The 22,263-nt window shown below is 38.2% G+C and overlaps 1 protein-coding gene across 2 annotated transcripts in view; it reads left to right on the top strand.

Annotated features, from left to right (window-relative positions):
- The window catches only part of CDH18 (cadherin 18), a 188,125-nt gene that overhangs the window by 35,155 nt on the left and 130,707 nt on the right, over nucleotides 1-22,263 (top strand). For both annotated transcript variants that reach the window (XM_035561665.1, XM_050708724.1), the window contains exons 2-3: nucleotides 6,334-6,628; nucleotides 19,225-19,344. In XM_035561665.1, coding sequence (XP_035417558.1) covers nucleotides 6,334-6,628; nucleotides 19,225-19,344 — 415 coding nt within the window. The remainder of the gene's footprint in view (nucleotides 1-6,333; nucleotides 6,629-19,224; nucleotides 19,345-22,263) is intronic.

The raw sequence follows: 22,263 nt of genomic DNA, 5'->3' as shown, positions 1-22,263 counted from the left end.
TGGATTTTAGCCACTGAATAATTGCTTTGTACTCTTAAGTTGTATGTACTAACCTTTCAGAGTCTCTTTGCAAAAGGCCTAATGTGCCTGAAGTTAACTCAGAGTGGGAGGGTTACACACTATTTGAACAAAGAAATACAAATTTGAAAACTATTTTAGATAGCCAAGAATTGGAGAGGAAGTGATAGGAATTGGCTAAGAAGCAAAAAAAAAAAAAAAAAAAAAAAAAAAAAGACATTGAATGAGAAATGAGAGCACAGGAAAAATGCAAATCATTATGCAGAAACTCAGAACTGTCCAGATAGAAAGCTTGAAAACAGACTGTTACAAGAAGAATTTAAGTGTGGATGGTAGAGGGATAAAGGCTGGGTTATGTGCAACCTGAATAGTGAGACTGGCTGATTTGGGAAATAGCATGGGCCTGGGTTAAGGAGGGGTGGTTGGAAGCTGAGCAGGGAAGAGGAGACAGAGGAACCTGTAACCGGTGGAGCATGCTCTCCTCTGGAGTATAAAATTAAACTCAGCGTTGTCACGTTTCATCATTACATTCCTGTTTGCAAACATCTAGGCATCTCTGGCAAAGCGACTCAGTCTTCTAGTGGAGGTACCATATGATCAGTCAGTGGCATTACCAGAACTCAGGTTTTGATTTTGGAATTACATGCATATTATTTTTATTGTTTATGATTTGCCAACAGTAAGTTTTAAGTTAATTCTGTGCAGTTACATCAAAATGATCTAAGTCTATATATTCATAGCTACTTCTACCCTCATTAAATTCATTACATTAGTGCAACACTTCTTGATTTTTCAAATCAGATTTAAATTTAGCATGTGTTTGGGAATCTCTTCTTTTTTTTTTTTTTTTTTTAAACAGAACAGCACACATTTTATGTTCAGATCCAAGATTTTTTTGGTAGTTCAATTAAAATTTGGCAAAATTCATTACTAGTCCACTTAAAGTGCCACCCACAGAAGACATCAAGAATTCTAATTGTTCAATTAAAGCAAAAAGGAGGAAGCTGTTTTATCACTAAAAAATAGGCTCTTCTACTTTACTGCCACTGTCAGCCAAGTTTCCTTCTCATTCTGTTCATACCTTGTTTCTGGTTGCCACTTGTTTCCGCAGTGCAGGGCAGCTTGATGATGGCTGGGATTTGTTAGCATACCACATCCCATCAGAAGAAGGAAAGTTTCTCCTCTGTTTGCTTCTCAGTTTTTGAGTTGGTTTGGGGTTATTTTTTATGGTGCTCATCTTTGTGTTTCTTTCCCATTGGTCCATACTTCTATACTGTCCACTAGTTTCTTTTTATTTGTGTTCATTTAACTTCTGACAAATACTTAAGACTACATGTTTGAAAATATAACGTAGCTAAGAATTAGATAAAACTATTTAGCAAAAGATGTATGAGGATTAAGGGTAGTGAACAACGCCTGTAGTTAAACAATAGCCACCAAATAATTTGGGTTTGCAGTTAGGCTTTACCCATCTGATTGCTTTGCAGTTGCTAGCCATGGCAATATGGTATTAACTGGACAATAAGCCTTCAGTCTCTGCATTCATTTTAAAGTTGTTAATATGCTGATTTAGCAAATTACATCTATACAAAGATGAGAAAGATGATTAGTGTTAAAATTAATATAAACAAATAAAACTCATTAACTGAAAAGTTTGTTATACCTCTTCAAATGATGTATTTGAAAAATGTAGCCTTTCTGCAGTTTGTGCAGGCATAGTAAAAGAAAGTTAATAATTTAATTGGACTGAGGGAAGAAAAATGTTTAAGTCTTAGGAAAACAAGGATACCTTGCTTGCTCTTCTGCTAAATCAGTCACACACTGCTGATATAGGCTAGTTAAAGATTGAGGAACCTTCATAAATCATCCTGAAGCCAACCTGTTACTAAATATGTCAAGAAGTGGAGCTCAATGGGTTGATAAAGGTGACATTCCAGATACGCTCTTCAGCTAGTATTTTCAGTTTCTTCTTTTCCTAAATAGGTAAAATTTCAGAGAAATAAATACAGGAATAAAGCCCAACAGGGGATGAAAATTGATTACTTTCTGACTTGTTCTGGTTGTGGGCAGAGTATTTAGTGTAGATGTTGTCATTAAGAGTTTAACATAATAAACAGTAATAAGTAATGTTTTCAGAAGCCAGTACTCTGCGTAGGATAGAAATTGTATTTCCACAAGGACTTCTGGAGCCAGCACAGACTGGAAGTTTTGGGATTGGAGATGACGTTCTCAGAGCAGCAGAGAGGGGCAGCTCCCCATGGCGAGGAGCTTGGGGTGTCCCCAAGTGGGCCAGGCAGGGCCCGTCCCAGCACCCCACCAGGAGCAGGGCACCACGGGCACTGGGCATCTCTATGGGTCTAGGACCAGGCCAAGGTTGGTCCAGTCCATGGGCAGGAGCCATGGTCAGGCCAGGCAGGGCTGTGGGGAGCTGGAGCCCGGCCCTGCTGCGGCCTCAGTGGGGCAGGGGCTGGTGGCCATGGGGTCACCGTGGAGCCTGGGCCTGGGCAGGGACAGGAGGGGCTGTCAGTGGGTCCAAGCTGTATTAGACTCTACTGGTTAACTGGACAAATTGCTGGTCTGCAAGATCCTTTTAAAGTAAAGTTTGGGTTCTGAGGTGAGATTGCTTTGGGAAGCAACTTGAAACAACTTCAGAAGGAAAAAAAATACAGCTTTTTTCAGTAGCAGTTAAAAACTTAGTGTCACAGGTCAATATATAATCATCATGGAGCTGTGTTGTAATTGTTTGACATCTTTTTCTTGTATTTCTTTCCAACGATATTCATTATTCCTCTCAACATTATGAGTAATCATGTTTCAGTTCGAAATGTGTTTGTATTTCTTTCTAAATTAAGAGACTCCTGCGATGTTGCAGCTTTCTGGCTCTGACGGGCACAGCAGGGGAAAACCACCACCAGATTTTGTGTTTAGCTATGCTATTTATTTGCATTACTATGGCACATTAGTGTCTCATCCTGTGTACGTGCTCCTGCAGTAGTCATTGGCAGAGGTGGTGGCATCTCATGGAAATGAAATGCCCAGATACTTTCTAGGGATCTGTGTTAAGATGACTTCCCCAAGATCACACAAGTTCACTGATGAACAAAGCATGGTACAGGGCCGGTGATAGGTTGGCTCGAGTCTGCATTGCTTAGCGGCATCCCCCTCCCTGTCAAATGTGTCTGAACGGGATCTAATAAAGTCTTGAATAAAAAGAGTCCACAGGAATTTTCTCACTTGGGGTCTTTCATAAATCAGTGTAGACATAGCTGTAGAAGTGCAGCCTCCCAAACCGTGGATTTGTACCCTAATCAGTGAATCACTTTTACTGCAACTAGAAATGCTTTTGTGGAATAAACCACCTGTTGTGGAGATGATTTCAGGTACAGAGGGAAAAGAAAGAAGTGCTCCAGGTACAGGGACATGAATCTCTCATTAATCTGGTAGGCATTGTCTTAACCAGGGACTCCCAGGGGCTTTCTTCAGCACAACGCACGTTGCAAATAAGTGTTTGAGAGAAAACTTGATATTTTTCTACCTGGACCAATTTTTGCTGAGACACAAGTATTAAAGAAGACAGTTATTTAGTCGTTACAGAAAAACTGAAATATAAAGCAACTGACAAATGAAAGGCCCTTTTGTTACGCAGTAGAAATACTGTGTAGAGTCCTCCTATGTGAATTTTAAATTTAGCATTAGAAATTAAAAGGCATAAATCAAAGTGTTATATTTCAAATAATATACAAAATATCAGGAAATAGGGGAGCAGACAGTTCTTTTAAGTCTCTCTTGTTTTCAGTTGTTGCCTTACAACTGCAATGTAAAAGACCTCGTTGCATATTAAAGCTGTTAGCTTTTATTAATATCCATATAATTTTCTTCTAATGACATTCCTGCCTTCATTTTTCAAATGACATTTGTTGGGTAACATGATATTTAGCAGGAATAGTATATAATTTGGCCACACAGTCAGCTGAACATCTTTTGTGTTTCTTACCTTTGTTAGACATAAAAGCCCTTGGACTCAAAATGTAGCTGCATTTTCTTCACAGATTACAAGTGAAATATTTGTTTCTGCACGATAAGAAACACCTGATGTTGTTAATTTTTCAAATCTTCCATGCATTTCATGCTACCACAGTGAATATGTGTTTCTGCTGTATGGTATTCTGCTGAATGGTACATGTTCTTTGGATATAAAAATACTTCAGATTTTTGAAGAAAGCTTGATTAAATTCTGCAGCAGTTCCTTATCCCGTCAATTTCTTAGTTATTTATGTAACCATTTTCTTAATTGATTCATAAAACATTCTGATTACCTGAAAAATTAGAATAACAACAGACTTGGATTAAAATGCCAGGATATCTACTATTCCTGTTTTTAGGAATAAATCTCTTCAGAGAACATTTTGGTTTTCTAGGAATTTTGAATTCCTAGCGTTTTACTGTACATTATTTCTTTGTCAATAGAATACAGTAGTACTCTGAAGTTAATAAGAGATGTAACCAGAATTTTGCCCATCACTACTCAGAAGGAAACATGTAAGATTACTGCTGTCCTCTAAAGACAAAGCCAAGGAAACAGACCCTTCCTCTGCTTCTTTCTTGCCTTTTTTTTTTTTTTCAGAAATAAAAAATAGGTCAACAGTGGTGTTTTGTGTTGGTTAATCAGTCAGATCTTCTTGTGGCTCAGCTCAATATAATGTGCATCAGCAAGTTAGGCTGAGGTTTATATCAGCTGATTATTTTAATTTTATTACACTTCAACCTCAGACCCACCCTGCCCAACCCCCTATAGGACAAGATATAAATTGTGTCACCATATTTCCATAGATTTAATACAGACAGGATGAAAAATGTCATCAAAGTCCTGTATGCTTATTCCCTTTAAAAGAAAACACAAGTTCATTTTAAATTCAAGACAAAGACCTGATAAGAAAGGTACAAGGAAAGAGTGGGAAAATAGCAGCACCTCTGTATTTTATGATATGTCAGAAAAAAAAAAAAAAAAAAAAAGATAGTTTGAACCTCCAGAAGTCTTATTTTTTTCTCTACCCAACACTAAATGGAAAGGAATCTAGAAGCTGACACCTTGTGTTCCATTGCTTAAAAATAGTAATTGACAATCTGGGCTTTAGTCTGATTGAGTACAGAAACTTAGTAATGCCAATAATTGCAGATACTTGGAGATAGTCAGGACAATTGGATAACAATAAGATTGAGTACTTAGAAAGTTTCACTTCTTACTTCACGTCACTGTATAACTAGATGCACACTATCACTTTGTTCTTATTGTGTACCTCAATAAATGCATTCTGTTCTCAAAGCAGTTTTAAATACAAGCACAGAGCTTCTCAGTCTAGCAAAAAAATCATCCTTCCCTCCTAGAGAACATGTGTTCATTTTAAATCTAAGTGGGTAGTTTATTAGAGTCAAGTGAGAGCACTGAGACTGGATGGATGGCTGTTTTGTATGATCTGTTAATACACCAGGGTACTTAGGGACTTTTCCAGTTTTTTTTTCTTTTTTCTTTATTTTTTTTCCTTTTTCCCAAGAAATTTTAAGCTTTGTTCTACTCACAAAGTGGTATAATATATGTTACATATATTTTGTAGCACAAAGTATGTATTAGGAACAATGAAAATGGCAGAAATATCAATCGAAGTTCATTATTTCATTATAAATAATTTAAATTGTAAGAAAATTAGGAGACTTTGTAATTAAAAAAAGAAAAAAAAAGAGAGAGAGAGAGGGAGAGAGAAGAAATGGCTGTGTTTTGTAGAGGGGTGAAGAAATCCTGGACGGACATCTGTCTGTGCCACATTACACAGTTTCTGTTTGTAGTAAGCGATGCTGTCCTTGGGGCCATAGAAGATAACATAGGTGATTGGACTGAGTTACAATCATTGGAGCAAACTTAATCCTCAGAGTGACTGCTTTAGGCTTAGTGCTCAAGGCCGAGTTTCTAGCAATGAGTGCTGTAAGATAACAACTTGAAGAACTAAAACCAAACCAAAATAAATAAAACCCATTCCATTTGCCAAAATATTTTTGATTCAGGGAAGTTTTCTAGAATGGATATAGAAGCCCAGGAACTTCAAATAAAAAATGAGTTATGCTGGGGCAGAAATGACCTTGAGCAAAATGATTGTCTTGACATTAATAGTGCATGAGAAATTACAGCAAGAGTTGAGAAGGTTACAAACTAGGCAGAATAATGTTAACAGTAATATCATAATTTTTGTATCTTTTGTGAAATAACCTTTTATGAAATGTAGTAAGTCATTTTATATGATTTTATGTGTATATATTCTACAGCTGCACTCCAACTCTGACAAAGGTGATGGATCAGTCAAATACATTCTTACTGGAGAAGGGGCGGGAACTATATTTATTATTGATGACACGACGGGAGACATCCATTCAACCAAAAGCCTAGATCGAGAGCAGAAGACACACTATGTGCTTCATGCCCAAGCTATTGACAGACGAACAAACAAGCCACTCGAGCCTGAATCTGAATTTATTATCAAAGTACAGGATATCAACGACAATGCACCGAAATTTACAGATGGACCATACATTGTTACTGTGCCAGAGATGTCTGAAATGGGTAAGGAAAACAAATTGTTCTATTCAGCAATCTTTTAACAAGAGAAAATGCCACATGATGTTTCACGAAGTTATGCAACTTTGTTGTATTATTGACTGTATGCAAAAGAATATTGCATTTGAGGAGAGATGATAAGAAGACATCAAATGCAACCTTGTATGTTACTAGGGAACTTTCAAATGAAGAAAACAGTACACACATACATGCTTACTGTAGAGGAGAGTCACTCTTATTCTTGGGTGGTTTAAGAGATGTTGTTCCACAGCACTCCTAGACAAACTGTAATTTTCAATCTGGAATCAAGATATATTTATATATCCTCATTCAACTACACTCTTTATTTCAATCACTTATGTCTACAAAATTAACCAAATACAAAGGAACAGTAGTTTTCTACGTTGTTCTAGATGATGATCTCATATGTTTCTTTACATCTGTTAAGTTTCTATAAAGTGAACTGAAATGCAAAATAAGTACTGATCTTTGTTTTTTCCCTGTTAGAAATGTAGTTCAGATATTCTTTGAGGTGCTGCATTATACTATCAGTTTTCTTTATTTTCTTGCTTCTCTTCTGTTGAAATTAGTTTATAACTTTGCTATCAATGTAAAACATATATAACTAATTTAGGATAGACAGATGCAAATACGACTTTTGTGCTAGATACTTCTAAAGAAAGCTTAAATATTATGCCTGGTCTTTGTGAAAAAAAAAATGCAGTCTACTGAAAAAAAGACAGTCTACTGTATTTATTAAGGAATGGACAGTACAGATAGTTACCTCATGAACACACACTCCCCCCCAAAATGTCTACACACTCCGTCTAAGAAGCTAGCTCTAAGTCCAAAATGTGTCCAAATGTCGCAACTGAATACGTATATATATATAATAGATGATTTGTTCTTCTCTCCTTGCTGTTTGTTGAATAAGCATGTAACAGGCTATAAACTTCTGCAGAGCAGAATTATAAAGTCAAAAGCGAAAAATATCAAAATACATGTAGTTACTAAACTCTTATAACAATATTGGTCATACATTTGAAAATGAATGACTACTGTCAACTGAATCTTAATGCTTCGCAATCATTTGATCTCTCTGAATGGCAATGATGGCTCATATGAGTAGATCTGAAAATAACAGAAGTGTTTTGTTCCAGACTTGAGATTCATATGCAATATTTTGTTAATGTTACTTTGGTTGAGAGAGTACCTTGTGGAACTTTCCAAGTGCATATAAGTGAAATTAATTTAAATTGGGAATTTGCATTTGATTGATCTTCTCTGGTACCACCTGACATAATTATGCTGAGCTCAGACATATGTGGCTATGTAATGAGGGGATTTTAATTTCTGTATGAAAACAGCCCAGTTTCACAGTGTACAAAGAGCTAATTAGTGTGGAGAAACTAAGCAGGTCAAAATCACAACCTACATTACAGGTATGCATAGTAAAACTAGTAAATTCCTCATCTACAGTTCTTTTCTTGCATATACAAGTGAACTGTGGCATATGAAATATTTGCAAATGTGTAATAAACATTCCACTCCTGGAAAGACCGAAATATATTAAATCTTTTTCCTAAACCATGGAGTTCAGAGTTGTGACAGTTTGGAAACAGACTGGGTTTTATATTAGTGGATTCTTTGTTGACCTAAGTGGCATTAATTTTGGACAGAGATAAAATAAATTAGAGAATAAATATTCTTTTCTATATAACATGTAAAATCAGAGTGTATTGAATGGACTCAAGCTCACTAAATATCATGTACTAAAAGTATGTTAAAAATTTCCCTTCTCTTTCTTCCTGATTTTATTACTGCTTCTTTACTCTTTCTGTCACTGCCACTTCCCTGAAATGTGGGAGCAATTCTTTGATTTTCTTCATAAAATGTCCTCTATATATGATGTTCCAAAAAATCTCTCCCTCTGCATCATAATTTTCTTAGTCTAATACTTTATTCTTCAAAGTTACTTGCAGCACCTTTCTCCCTTTCCAGTCGTCTCCTCTCTTCCTGAGTTCTCCCACAGTGTGCGCTGTTTCAGATGTCTCTTTCCAGCCATGAATAATTCTAAGCTTTTTCTTCCTACAGTCCCTCTTACAAGAAGAATGCATGAAAGGAGAAACAGCTTTATTTGGTCTCCTTTTATTTCCTTCCCTCATCTTCTTTCATAGTAGTTCCCATAGTTCCCATAGTAGATTTCAACTTCCCTTTTATGAATTTTCTTCTTTCACCAGTGTGTTTCCTTCTGTTTTCCCCTTTCTTAAGTTTCCTTTGTCTTTAAAGAAGACCATTTTAATTAATTATTTCCTTCACTGTTTGTGGAAATCAATGTTATACTCAAAGTCAAGAGCAGCTAATATATTTTATTTGTTCATTCAGTTTGTAGAAGTTAACTTTTTTTGTCTGCTCCAAACTGGGAATTGCCACCTTGTCTTTGCTTGTAATTCTTATTTCCCCCTCCTCCCTCATTAATATGTTCACTAAACTCTTCTGAGCCTTTACCAGAAGAATGATATTTATTAACAATCTTGTTTGGTCAGTATCTAGATAATAAATATTTTCAGATTATTGACCAAATATATTTTCATTCTTTTAAATTACTTGTGTCAGCTATTTGGTCAATGTGCTCTGAAACCATAGCTTCCTCTCTAATTCTGACTTCCTTGATCTCGTCTTTTGCTTCTCAGAGCAATAAATATGTAGGTCTCCATTTGTATCTACACAGTGATGCTGGTGCACATTGCAGGATATGCTTTTAATGTAGAATTCCCTATTTTAACAATCTAAATATAGTATTGCAAATACCATTTCCAAGAGAAGTGTATGAAAGGACAGAAGGGCAGTATTTGTGTGCATAATGTCATAATGCCAGAGTTATTTCCGCAATATTACCTTCACAGGAAGTTGTACAGTGAGGGGATAGAGCTGCTAGTAAGAATACTGGGGACGTGTAGGAAGACTTTTCTGTTGTCTTTGATAATTTGCTGTGGCACGAAACTTTGCTGTTAGAGTTGCAGTTCATTTCAGTAATATCTAAATTAACTCTTATTGCATTTGTGTCTTGTCACACCACAGAGTGTCATGATGTAGAATTAATTTCCTTTATCAACTGTCTCCAATAAAAGTGTAACGTAGTCTTCCCCTTTCTTAAGTTTCCTTTGTCCTTGTCTGTTAAGAAAACCATTTTAATTAATTATTTCCTTCCTATTTCCTGGATAGGAGGAGAGACAGTGGAAAGGAAATCAATGCTATTCTCAAAGTCAAGAGCAGCAAATATAATTTTTTTTCTACTTGTTCATTCTATTTATAGTTCTCTCTCTCTCTCTCTCTCTCTCTCTCTCTCTCTGTCTTCTCAAAAAATAGCATTCTTATATAGGCATTAGTCATATTTCTGTAGTAGTCTGAATCTTGGTATTACCTTTTTCCAAAGAAAAATTCTAATAGTTAGTCTGGGATGGCATTTTGGGTGATAAATCAGAGTGGATTAAGATAAACCAAGGAAGTTTTAATGATAAGGTAGAGCATTAATGTGTAGTAATGTGTGTTTTTTAAATGAAATATTTTACTGGTTATACCTGAGGTAAATCATTAAACTATCCATTCCAGAAAGTTTTCTTGTGGTATGAATAAGACTGAGCTTTCATATCCTGCCGTACAGGCATTCTGCTGTAGGCATACATCATATTTTCATTTCAAATTTGTAATCATTCTTTTCTATTTACTGATTTTTGGTGTTTGTTGCATACTGAAAGCATGTTTTTGCCTGCAGTCTCAGAAAGACTAATTCTATTAGGGCTTCCATAGGATATATTATTTTTGTGAAATAATTATTTATGTAAAATAATAGATTCCTATGCCATTTTTTGTTGTTCTGTAATTAGCATGGGTTTTAACATTTAGCTGTAGAGTCTATATATAACTCAACTTCTTGTTATTTTATGAATGCCTTGGAAATAGTCACTGCTTTAAAAAAAAAATCCTTCCACTTTTTTACATCTTAAAGATGGGTCTTTTAAAGAACTTTAAATGTTACGTTCTGTGTAACAGCAGTTTTCCCAAGTGGCAGGTGGTATTTTTTATCTCTGTTACACTGCTTAGTTTCAGCATCAGGTTCATGTCTGTCCTCAAGAAGTTAGCTGGTATTTTTCCCACAAGTTGTACATTTCTCTATTATTTTCTTGGTCTACTTCTAATAACTGTAGGACCTTTAAGGTTTTTCATTTTTAAGCCACTGAGAAGAAAGTACAGTCAAGTTTTGTTAAACTGTTTCCGAATATTAGATCACAGTCTTCACAGTTGCACAGACTGAACATAATTAAGCTCTATATCCTATGCTGAAAGAGCTGAAAAAAGCTACCTATTCCTTGCCTTCATTGAACCTCTTTCTTAAAGGCTGGCTGAAGATCCAATGTTTATATCTGCAATGATTTCTTCTGCCATGTAAAAATCTAATTGAGAGCTATGACTGTGCTCTGTTAAGGTTTTTGAAAGAGTAATGATTACCTAAATGTAAAAGGAAATAGATTTCAATCTGTAAAAGCCTTTCATATCTGCTCATTTCTATATAGCTTAAAAATGAATGAAATATTGCATATTAGCTTTTGTAGTGTTGGTCATGCATTAGAAGTGTGTTTCCAATGCATCCTACTTAGAAAATTAATAAAACCACTGGACTTTTCTGAACTTCTTCCCATAATTCCAAGTAACGTAAGGTAGCCATAATTTCAGATAATCTGGAAGACATTATTCATGATGTTCATAAATATGATTTGTATGAGAAGTGCTTATTTATCTTTCTGTGTTTTTTTGATATTTTCTTCTAAGAAAGATAGCTGACAAAATATTTTTTACAGTGAGGTCTTGAATCAGTCACTGGACTCCAAGTGTTCATTTTCTGGTGAAATCTCTATTTTCTAATGTAGAATGAAGCTAAAACGTGTTATGTTTACTTGTTTCTGCTTTAAGACTAGTTTAGGAATTAGTTTAGTTAGGCAGGAAATCCCCGTGTTCATTAAACTTCACCTTATTTTCACTTCTTTTACTTTTTCAATATTGATCCATTTGAGATTTTAACAGTAGAGCAAACTGCAGAAAGTCATGCATACAGATTTGCATTCTCAACAGACATGTTTTATTGAACTGCCTCATTAAACATTAAAAATTTGTCTTCTGAGAGATGGATTGGAGTATTTCCCTTCAGCTTTTCTTTGATATATGACTTTAAACATTTTTTATTGTAAACATATTAAAAAAATAAAAACAAGAGATTTTGAAATAAAACTACAGTTTGATTTCCCAGGTGGAATGATCCTTATTCTTGATAACAGACAAACGGCAAAACTTACAGAGTGGTTTTCAGAGCATACAGACATATTTTACAGCATAAAGCATTAGCTAAGAAAACAGAATTCCCAATATGTAATCTCCAAACTGTAGAGGGAAATCATGTGGAATGGTAGTGGTACTCTGAATAAGCAGAGCCTCCACTTTGGGGAAAAAAGTCTTTTATATTGCCTAAGTGGAGTGTCAAAATGCTTTCATAGCAAAATTTTGAGTTTTCCTTGACAGGCACTTTCGCAGTAGGTTAGTGAAAAAAGTGTGGAAGGTATGCCTCTGGGTCCAATGTTCGGATCTATCCTGAGTTCTCCAGGGAAATTAGATGCTTTTTTTTTTTTTTTTTTTTTTGTATTACAGAATCACAGAATCACAGAATCGTCTAGGTTGGAAGAGACCTCCAAGATCATCTAGTCCAACCTCTGTCCTAACACAAACAAGACCTCCACTAAACCATATCACTAAGGACTACATCTAAACGTCTTTTAAAGACCTCCAGGGATGGTGACTCAACCACTTCCCTGGGCAGCCTATTCCAATGCCTAACAACCCTTTCAGTAAAGAAGTTCTTCCTACTATCCAACCTAAACCTCCCCTGGCGCAACTTTAGCCCATTCCCCCTTATCCTGTCACCAGGCACGTGGGAGAATAGACCAACCCCCACCTCTCTACAGCCTCCTTTAAGGTAACTGTAGAGAGCGATGAGGTCTCCCCTGAGCCTCCTCTTCTCCAGGCCGAACAACCCCAGCTCCCTCAGCTGCTCCTCGTAAGACTTGTTCTCCAGACCCCACACCAGCTTCGTTGCCCTTCTCTGGACTCTCTCGAGCACCTCCATGTCCTTCTTGTAGTAAGGGGCCCAAAACTGAACACAGTACTCGAGGTGTCCTCCTCACCAGAGCCGAGTACAGGGGGACAATCACCTCCCTAGACCTGCTAGCCACACTGTTTCTTATACAAGCCAGGATGCTGTTGGCCTTCTTGGCCACCTGAGCACACTGCTGGCTCATATTCAGCCAACTATCAACCAATACTCCCAGGTCCTTTTCTGCCAGGCGGCTTTCCAACCACTCATCTCCCAGCCTGTAGCGCTGCTTGGGGTTGTTGCGCCCGAGGTGCAGGACCCGGCACTTGGCCTTGTTGAACTTCATACAGTTGACCTCAGCCCATCGCTCCAGCCTATCCAGATCCTCCTGCAGAACCTTCCTATCCTTGAGCAGATCGACACACGCACCTAACTTGGTGTCGTCTGCAAACTTACTGAGGGTGCACTCGATCCCCTCATCCAGGTCATCGATAAAGATATTAAAGAGGACTGGCCCCAGCACTGAGCCCTGGGGGACTCCACTAGTAACCGGCCTCCAACTGGATGTGGCTTCATTCACCACAACTCTTTGGGCCCGGCCATCCAGCCAGTTTTTAACCCAACGAAGCGTACGCCAGTCCAAGCCACGAGCAGCCAGTTTCTTGAGGAGAATGTTGTGGGAAACGGTGTCAAAAGCCTTACTGAAGTCAAGGTAGATCACATCCACAGCCTTCCCCTCATCCACCAAGTGTGTCACTTGGTCACAGAAGGAGATCAGGTTCGTCAAGCAGGACCTGCCTTTCATAAACCCATGCTGACTGGGCCTGATCGCCTGGTTGCCCTTCAAGTGCCGCGTGACGACATTCAAGATAATTTGCTCCATGAGCTTCCCTGGCACTGACGTCAAACTAACAGGCCTATAGTTCCCCGGGTCTACCCTCCGGCCCTTCTTGTAGATGGGCGTCACATTTGCTAGCTGCCAGTCGACTGGGACCTCTCCTGATAGCCAGGACTGCCAATAAATGATGGAAAGCGGCTTGGCCAGCTCCTCCGCCAGTTCTGTCAGTACCCTCGGGTGGATCCCATCCGGCCCCATCGACTTGTGTACATCCAAGTGCTGTAGCAGGTCGCCAACCATTTCCTCGTGGATTATGAGGGCCACATCCTGTTCCCTATCCCCTTCCACCAGCTCAGGGTACCGGGTATCCAGAGGACAACTGGTCTTGCCACTAAAGACTGAGGCAAAGAAGGCATTGAGTACCTCAGCCTTTTCCTCATCTTTTGTAACTAAGTTTCCCCCCGCATCCAGTAAAGGATGGAGATTCTCCTTTGTCCTCCTTTTTGTGTTGATGTATTTGTAGAAACGTTTTTTGTTATCTTTAACGGCAGTAGCCAGATTGAGCTGCAGATGATCTTTGGCCTTTCTAATTTTGTCCCTGCACAGCCTCGCAACATCCTTATAGTCCTCTTGAGTAGCCTGCCCTCTTTTCCAAAGATTTTAAACCCTCCTTTTTCTCCTAAGCTCGAGCCACAGCTCTCTGTTCAGCCAGGCCGGTCTAGTTCCGCGCCGGCTCGTCTTTGGGCACGTGGGGACGGACTGCTCCTGAGCCATTAAGATTTCCTTCTTGAAGAGTGCCCAGCCTTCCTGGACTCCTCTGCCCTTCAGAACCTCCTCCCAAGGGACTCTGCCAACCAGTGTCCTGAACAGCTCAAAGTCAGCCCTCCGGAAGTCCAAGACAGCGGTTTTACTGGTCCCCTTCCTGACTTCGCCAAGAATAGAAAACTGAACCATTTTGTGGTCACTCTGCCCAAGACAGCTCCCGACAACCAGTCCGTCACTGTGAACAGAAGGTCTAGCGGGGCACCTCCCCTGGTAGGCTCTCTAACCAGCTTAGTCAGGAAGCTATCTTCCATGCTCTCCAGAAACCTCCTAGACTGCTTTCTCTGGGCTGTGTTGTGCTTCCAGGATATGTCTGGGAAGTTGAAGTCCCCCACGAGAACAAGCGCTGACGATTTCGCAGCTTCTGCCAGCTGCCTGTAGAACTCCTCATCTATCTCCTCATCCTGGTTCGGTGGTCTATAACAGACCCCCACCAGGATGCTTGCCTTATTGGCCTTCCCTCTGATCCTAACCCATAGAGACTCAACCTTATCATTCCCAGCCTCAAGTTCCTCAACATCAAAACACTCTCTAATATAGAGAGCCACACCACCCCCCCTTCTGTGCTGCCTGTCCCTTCTGAAGAGCCTATAGCCAGACATTGCAGCACTCCAGTCATGAGAGTGGTCCCACCACGTTTCCGTGATGGCGACCAAGTCATAGCCTTCCTGCTGCACGATGGCTTCCAGCTCCTCTTGTTTGTTACCCGTGCTGCGTGCATTAGTGTAGATGCACTTCAGTTGGGCCATTGCCTTCTTCCCCGGCTTTGCCATTGTTCCCCCTGGTACAGCTCCAACAAGCCTAATTTCAGCCCCGTCCGCCTTCTTACCTAGTTTAAAGCCCTCTCAACGAGCCCTGCCAGCTCCTGGGCTAGGATCCGTTTTCCCCTTAGAGATAAGGACCCGTCTGTGGTCACCAGGCCGGGTGCCGAGTATTACGTTATTTTCTTCTGAATGTTTAACAGTAAAGATAGCATAGCAGCTGCACTGTATACTTTTCCATCTAAAATCTTCATTACATAGAGCTCAACAGCAAAAATCAGTACTGTATCTGAATAGGGCAAATACATTTGGAATCATGATTTTTATGTCATTTTGGTGAACGGAGTGATGCTAACTTTGAAGGAGTATTTGAAAGGAAAAGATACACTTTATACTTTTCTTTTTCTAGCAAGGCATTCTAACCCCCAGTTTCCACAAGCTAGGTTTTCTCTGTGCTTAGCAAACCAGACAACAGTTAGGCAAAAGGCCAGTATGGGTATATCCTACAAGATGCTGAGCATATTTGCATATCGGAGTGCGTGTGTAAAGGTTTGGGGCCCCCAGCACAAGAAAGATGTGGACCTGTTAGAGCTGGTCCAGAAGAGGGCTACAAAAATGATCAGGGGCCTGGAGCACCTCACTTATGAAGAAAGGCAGAGGGAGTTGGGGTTGTTCAGCCTGGAGAAGAAAAGGCTCCGGGGAGACCCCATTGCAGCCTTTCAGTACCTAAAGGGGACTTATAAAAAAGATGGAGAAGGACTCTTTACTCAACTAGACAAGAGAAGGGGGAATGGTCTTAAACTAAAAGAGGATAGATTTAGACTAGACATTAGGAGGAAATTCTTCACTGTAAGGGTAGTGAGGAACAGGAACAGGTTGTCCAGAGAAGTTGTGGATGCTTCATCTCTGGAGGTGTTCAAGGCCAGGCTGGATGGGGCCTTGGCCAACCTGATCTAGTGGGTGGCATCCCTGCCTATGGCAGAGGGGTTAGATTTAGATGATCTTTGAGGTCCCTTCCAACCCAAGCCATTCTATGATTCTGTGATAATACAGTGAACTGCTTGCAGAATACAGTGAAAATGTTAAGTGCCTGATTTGCTCCGTTGCACTGAATGTGAGAGCTTGAGAGGTGGTGTTAGTGGTGGAGGTGAGTTAAAACTTGTGCATCTAATGTATTCTTTCAGAAGAAAAGAGAACACTTTTCCACTATTCAGTATCAAATTACTATTGTAAGGTGTTTCCTAGGAGAGACGTACAAAATATATTAAAAACTCACTGTGGAGGATTTTAAGGTATAATGGCATTCCATTTGTGCTAAAATGACCTGTCAGCTGCTTATATGAGATATTTCCATTCTTTAGCCCTGTTTCTTTGTCCTACAGCAATGAGCAAGCACTCAGATTCAATCCCCTATTTTTTTTTAAATAAGGAGAGGAGAGAATAAAGTCTCTGAAGAATGATAGTACCGTGAAATCTTACTATTTCATGTATTTTCTTTCTGTGAAATAGAACCTGTTCAAACATTCCAAAGCCTACCTTGAATTTCTAGAATTCTGGGAAAAAGAACAAATGGGAACACAACCTGTAGGAAGAGTAGGCAGCTGCAGTGACTGTTGTTTCTGGAAGCAGGAAAATCTCTCTATAAAAAAGTATAAAAGTTGCCAGGTGCTCTAGTAACAAAAACTGATAGGTGACTGTACCTGTACCTGTTGGATAGGTATTTTTTGGTGTTTTTGATTAAAAATAATAAAATCAATCAGTAACCTGTTAATCTTTAAAGATTCCACAAGATTCCAACATAATATTTTATTTTACAAGCCATAAATAACACTAAAGCAACAAATTACTGTGGACAGAAATTCACCACTTAATACAACAACTGAGCTGCAGAAAGACATCCTCACAGTATTTAAATAAGCTGTAGAATAGGGTGAAAAGAACTGATTTTCTGTTATTTGAAGTGACCTGTTATTGCTCGCACGAACTCCTGTGCTAAGTTGAGATAGCAAATCAATATGGCTGAATAGCTTCCAAGAACATTATAAGAAAATTACCCTAACTTTAATTTGTATTCGTTTTACTTGATGATTTAGTCAGTTTTAGCATTAACTCCTGAATAGCTCTAAATAGCACACTAGTGCCAGCTTGACTTTATTACAGTATTCAAGTTTTCTAATTCATCAAGGTATCCTTAGATTGCTGTATGAATATATATAACTATGAGACTGTGCATTTAGGCTATTTCAGAGACCACAAGACAGTATATTTAAGTATGCAGACATGTTTGCTGTACCTTTTACTAGATCTACAGCAGAAATACAAAAAGGATCTTTCTGTGCCCAAGTTAGTATGGCACAAATGAATGAATACTTTTTGAAAGAGTGAAAAATCTGTATCTGCAAAAATTTATGTGGTTGCTTTGCTATACTCAGAGTGAGACCTAATGATTTTAAGTATTTCTTTTACCAGTGTGCTCTGGGAATTAACTTAAAAAATATTTTACGTTATATAAACAGATAGTTTTGTGCAATGGAAACTGACCTATGAAGTTAAACAGCTGGAACTGTTTAACTTGGATCCAATATCTCTACTGTAAGTGTTTGGAGAGTCTTCTGGGAAGTCTTTTGGGACACTAGTGTTGGGAAGACTAGCTCTGGTCTGGTCTCTGAAACCAAATGCCTCTGCAGTCAGAGTAAAAGAGATGGTCTGCTAGAGCACATCTAGTTTAGTTTCATCCAAAGGAATCTAGTTGTGATGCTCCAAAACTCTTCCATAAGGCAAATCAAAGTACAATGAGTGGCAAAGATCAGACAATTCAAGTCCAAAGCATACTTCTACTCAGAACTGAAATGCAAAATTGAACACTCCTCAGTGGCTAATTTAGCTGAGAAGCCACTTTCAGAATAACAGGGGAGCAACCTGTGCTGTTATTTTCTTCTGTTTTAACATTGGGCCAAAGGAGTCTGTTGAAAGCAGTATCTGTATAAGGATAAACACATGGGATGAATACTGAACCTTTATTAACTTTCCAATCTTTCATTTACTGGTTTCTTATGTGAAATGTTAGAATCATGGAATCATAGAGTGGTTTGGGTTCGAAGGAACCTCAAAAACCATCTCATTCCACCACCACCACCCACTCTGCCCCCATCATGGGACACCTCCCACTAGATCAGGTTGCTCAGAGCCCCATCCAACCTGGTCTTGAACACATCCAGGGATGGGGCATCCACTGCTTCTCTGGGCAACTTGTTCCAGTGCCTCACCACTCTCTGAGTAAAGAGTGTTGGGCCAGAAAGATTCATCATCTAATGTCTTGAAAAGTGTAGCAAATTAAAAATCACTTATCTTCATTCTATCTCTGTAATACTTCTGCATTTTATGTTCTACAACATGTAACTGATAAGTTGATAAGTTATCCCACTTAGCGATCTTTGTTAGCAGCATACAAGTACCTGTATTTTGAACTCATCTTTTTTTTTTTTTTAATACTGGATTCATCATTGGAAATCCATCAACACTCATGCAGTTATTTGATTTCCAGATCTTTGATACTTTCTGATTTTTTGATTCCTTTTGTATCTTTTATTGATTTGGGGGCATTTTTGGAAATTATTTTAAATATGAACTTCAACAGTAATTTGTAGTGTGAATGATAATCCTGAAATCTATAAATATGAGTTGTTCAGAATTCTAGGTAATATCCATATTTGGGGTCTGTATGTGGGAACATGCACAAATATGTCTGCTGTATAGTTACTATATATGTTTACATATATGTAATTTGGTTAGTTTTAAGTATAGAGAGAGAAAGATTTTTTTATTTTTTTTTCAGATGATTATAGATGCTTTTCCTTAAAAATATGATGGGATAATAATACAGAGAGGACATCATTGATCTCTCAATTTTAGAACAGGAGGACTACAGAAGTTTCAGAAATGCATCTGAGAATATTCTATAAAAATGGAATTGCCTAAATGAAAGTTGCCATAAAATTGTATATATTATCAATTAACTTCTGTTTTCCTATATATTCAGGTACGTCTGTTCTACAGGTGACAGCCACAGATGCAGATGACCCTACATATGGAAACAGTGCCAGAGTAGTATACAGTATTCTTCAGGGACAGCCATATTTCTCTGTTGACCCTAAAACAGGTGGGTATTTTATATTCCTATCAGTATGATTTGGTTAATATGTTGCAGTTAACTGAGTCTGGTAGGTGGAATCCAATATACAAAATAGGCAGGTGAGTGGATGTTTTTTTTTTATTATTCCTTTTTATGTCCTTCTTTTGGCTTTAACACTATGAAATTTCAGAGTTGTTGTTTTACTGAGAACTAAAAGGAGCCAACTGTGTACTAGATTAATTGTGCATCATGCCATGATGTGAGCCATTCAGCCAAAGTGGAATAGCACTTTTTCATATTTTCAAACCTCTGTTTAGGAAGTGACTCAAGTGTGCCTAATACATGATGATTTTAAATGCTTTGTTTTGCCTGAAGGATAGGCTTAGGAGGATTATTGAATGTGTGCTTCAACATAATAAATTAATATAATTCTCATATTTATAAAACTGCTGTTTTGCCATTTTGCTGAAATTGTGTTCTCCGATTCAAGAAGTAGAATGAGCTAAAATATTTATGCTTAAACTCTATGCGTCACCATCTCCTCTTTTCCAAGAAGTGTAACTTATGTAGAAGGAATCAAAATCAGTTTCTTTAAAGAGAGAAGAAACCTCTTTTAGGACTTGTAGTTAATATTTTTGGATTTTATGAAGACCGTTATCTTAATTATTAATAAGATGGCACTTTTTTTAGTATGTATTTATAGTCCTTAATATTGAGGAAATAAAACTTAAAAGTTTTTCTTTTCATTTGAACTATTTTCCCTTTCCATATCAAACCTTTAATACTGAGGGGAAAGAATGAAATTCTTTATGCTTATGTATCTGTCGTGGTCCCTACACTTACCGTATGGAAGAAAATGAATTTTAAATTGTGCTGAAGTGAAGTAAGTGTAGTATAATAGTTTTCATTGTAATGTTTTTACATTTAAGTGTCATTGCTCGCGTATAGTTAATCTTTGTGGATTTTGGAGGCATGCACTTGCTTCAGTAGAAGAGAAATGTCTTTACCACCTGAGCTGGCTTTGAGACCACACCTCCTTTGAATAGGAGGCTGGACTAGATGACCCCTAGATGTCTTTATCAACCTAAATTATTCTACGAATTTTTGAACACGTTAGGAAGGCCTAAGAGTGCAAAGCCTGACAAAGTAGTGTTGAAGGACTGTATAAACTGCTTGGAGGCAAACCTGATGCAGTCCTGATCATGCCATGTACTGGGAGTGACCACTGGCACACACCTTACCTGGCTATGTGTGGGTACAGCCTGGGAGACTGCTAGCTGGCATAGGTTAAAAGCATTCTGGGGTACATGTTGACAATTAAGAGGGAGAGTAAATCAGTGGTACAGTGCTTAAGCCCTCTCTGCCTTTGTTTTATTTAGAAATACAACCCTGGCCTACATTTCTACTTCTGTTTTGTCACTCTGAGGCAATGGCCTATATTTTTTATTTTGATAATGGTATGGAACTTGTAGTCTGGAGCTGTTAGTTAGTGAAGAACCATAACGGGTGTTTTCAGTACCAGGTCTATATAACAAAAGAAAGTAATATTGTTATATCTGTATCTATTTGTGTCTGTTATAAAGAAAGCAGATGGAAGTATATTTTCACTCCCAAAGCCCTAGGCTTTGACAGGGTTTTAATAACATCTATGAACTTAAATTGTTTTTAATATGTGTACAGAATATGAAAATATTTTTGATTCTTTATTCTATTAGAATGCTTATATGGGGAAGGAATAAGTACCTTATGAGGTAAGTAGATGGTGAAACAGTGAAAAAAAAATGGAGTAAGCTTTTTGATTTGTCTTTTTGTAATTCCAGAATAGCAGTTAATTTAATTTGGTGTGAAAAAATGGGAAGTAGAATATTGGAAATTATTGGAAAATCTTGAATAATAGAGTGTTTCACTATGAAATTTCATGTTGAATTTCTGGATTTTAAAACACTCATTTTCTAAAAACATCACTTCTGAATCTGCAAGCATTTCTGTGACGTATTTTTCTAATGGTTTGAATTGTTCAATTCCCTCTTAATTATTTTTTCTCTGAAAATTTTCTGAATTTACAGTGACACTCACAAGCTTCCTTTACAAGAAAGAAGGGCCATAGCAAGGAAAAAGAGAGAAGGGGAAAGGTTTCAGCATTTGTGATCGAATGTAACTTTTGAGAAGTCTAAGGATCTCTTGTAGCTATTAGTAAAGCTTCTTGGAGCTATCAGATACAGACATTAAGCTGTTCATAGCTGTAGTGTAAATGCTAATCTTAAGTTTTCTGCCTCTAATTTAGTGCTTCTTGAGATTGGTTCTGAACAACTTACTATTCAAAGACTTAAAAATTATAGATTTTTATTAGCTTGGTTTAAAATGGCTTAAATAGGGTGGATATTTGAGAATTCATGCATCCAAAATATAATACTTGGCCACCTCCAGATTACTAACTTTAAAGTAAAAAAGCTGTGTTGTTGGCAAAAGAACATCATTGTTGGCTTATCTGATAAAAGGCTTGTTTCCGCACACCCAAAGGAGCGCAGAGATGCAGCACATGGGGAGCAACTCCCAGGTAATTCCCCATCTGGGGAATCAATACTGGGCTGAGCCTTAGCCCCATGGTCCAGGGGTGAAACCCATCATGAGGAGTCAACAGGAGAGGCTGAGGGAGCTACTACCTACAGGGTGTGGGACATGTTATGGGATGCAGGGAAGAGCATCATGGTATTGCGCTAGACTTATTCTGGAATGTTTAGAAGAAGGACCACAGGCAGAGAAATGGACGGGCTGAGACAGATTAGGGAGGAAAAAGCAAGGGAAAATAATGGCATAAGGGGATAAAGGGGACCGGTCGTATGTAAACAGGCTCCTGCTCAGTACCGTTGTCTGTTTGTACTCTGTGCTTGATCAGTGCAGTCTGTCCTGTATGTTATTATGCTCTCTTTCTAACAATTTTCCTGG

Source organism: Cygnus atratus, chromosome 2 (genome assembly GCF_013377495.2).
Source record: "Cygnus atratus isolate AKBS03 ecotype Queensland, Australia chromosome 2, CAtr_DNAZoo_HiC_assembly, whole genome shotgun sequence".
Taxonomy (NCBI): domain Eukaryota; kingdom Metazoa; phylum Chordata; class Aves; order Anseriformes; family Anatidae; genus Cygnus; species Cygnus atratus.
The sequence above is the reverse complement of the archived record's forward strand: the minus strand, read 5'-3'. Positions and strand labels throughout refer to the sequence as shown.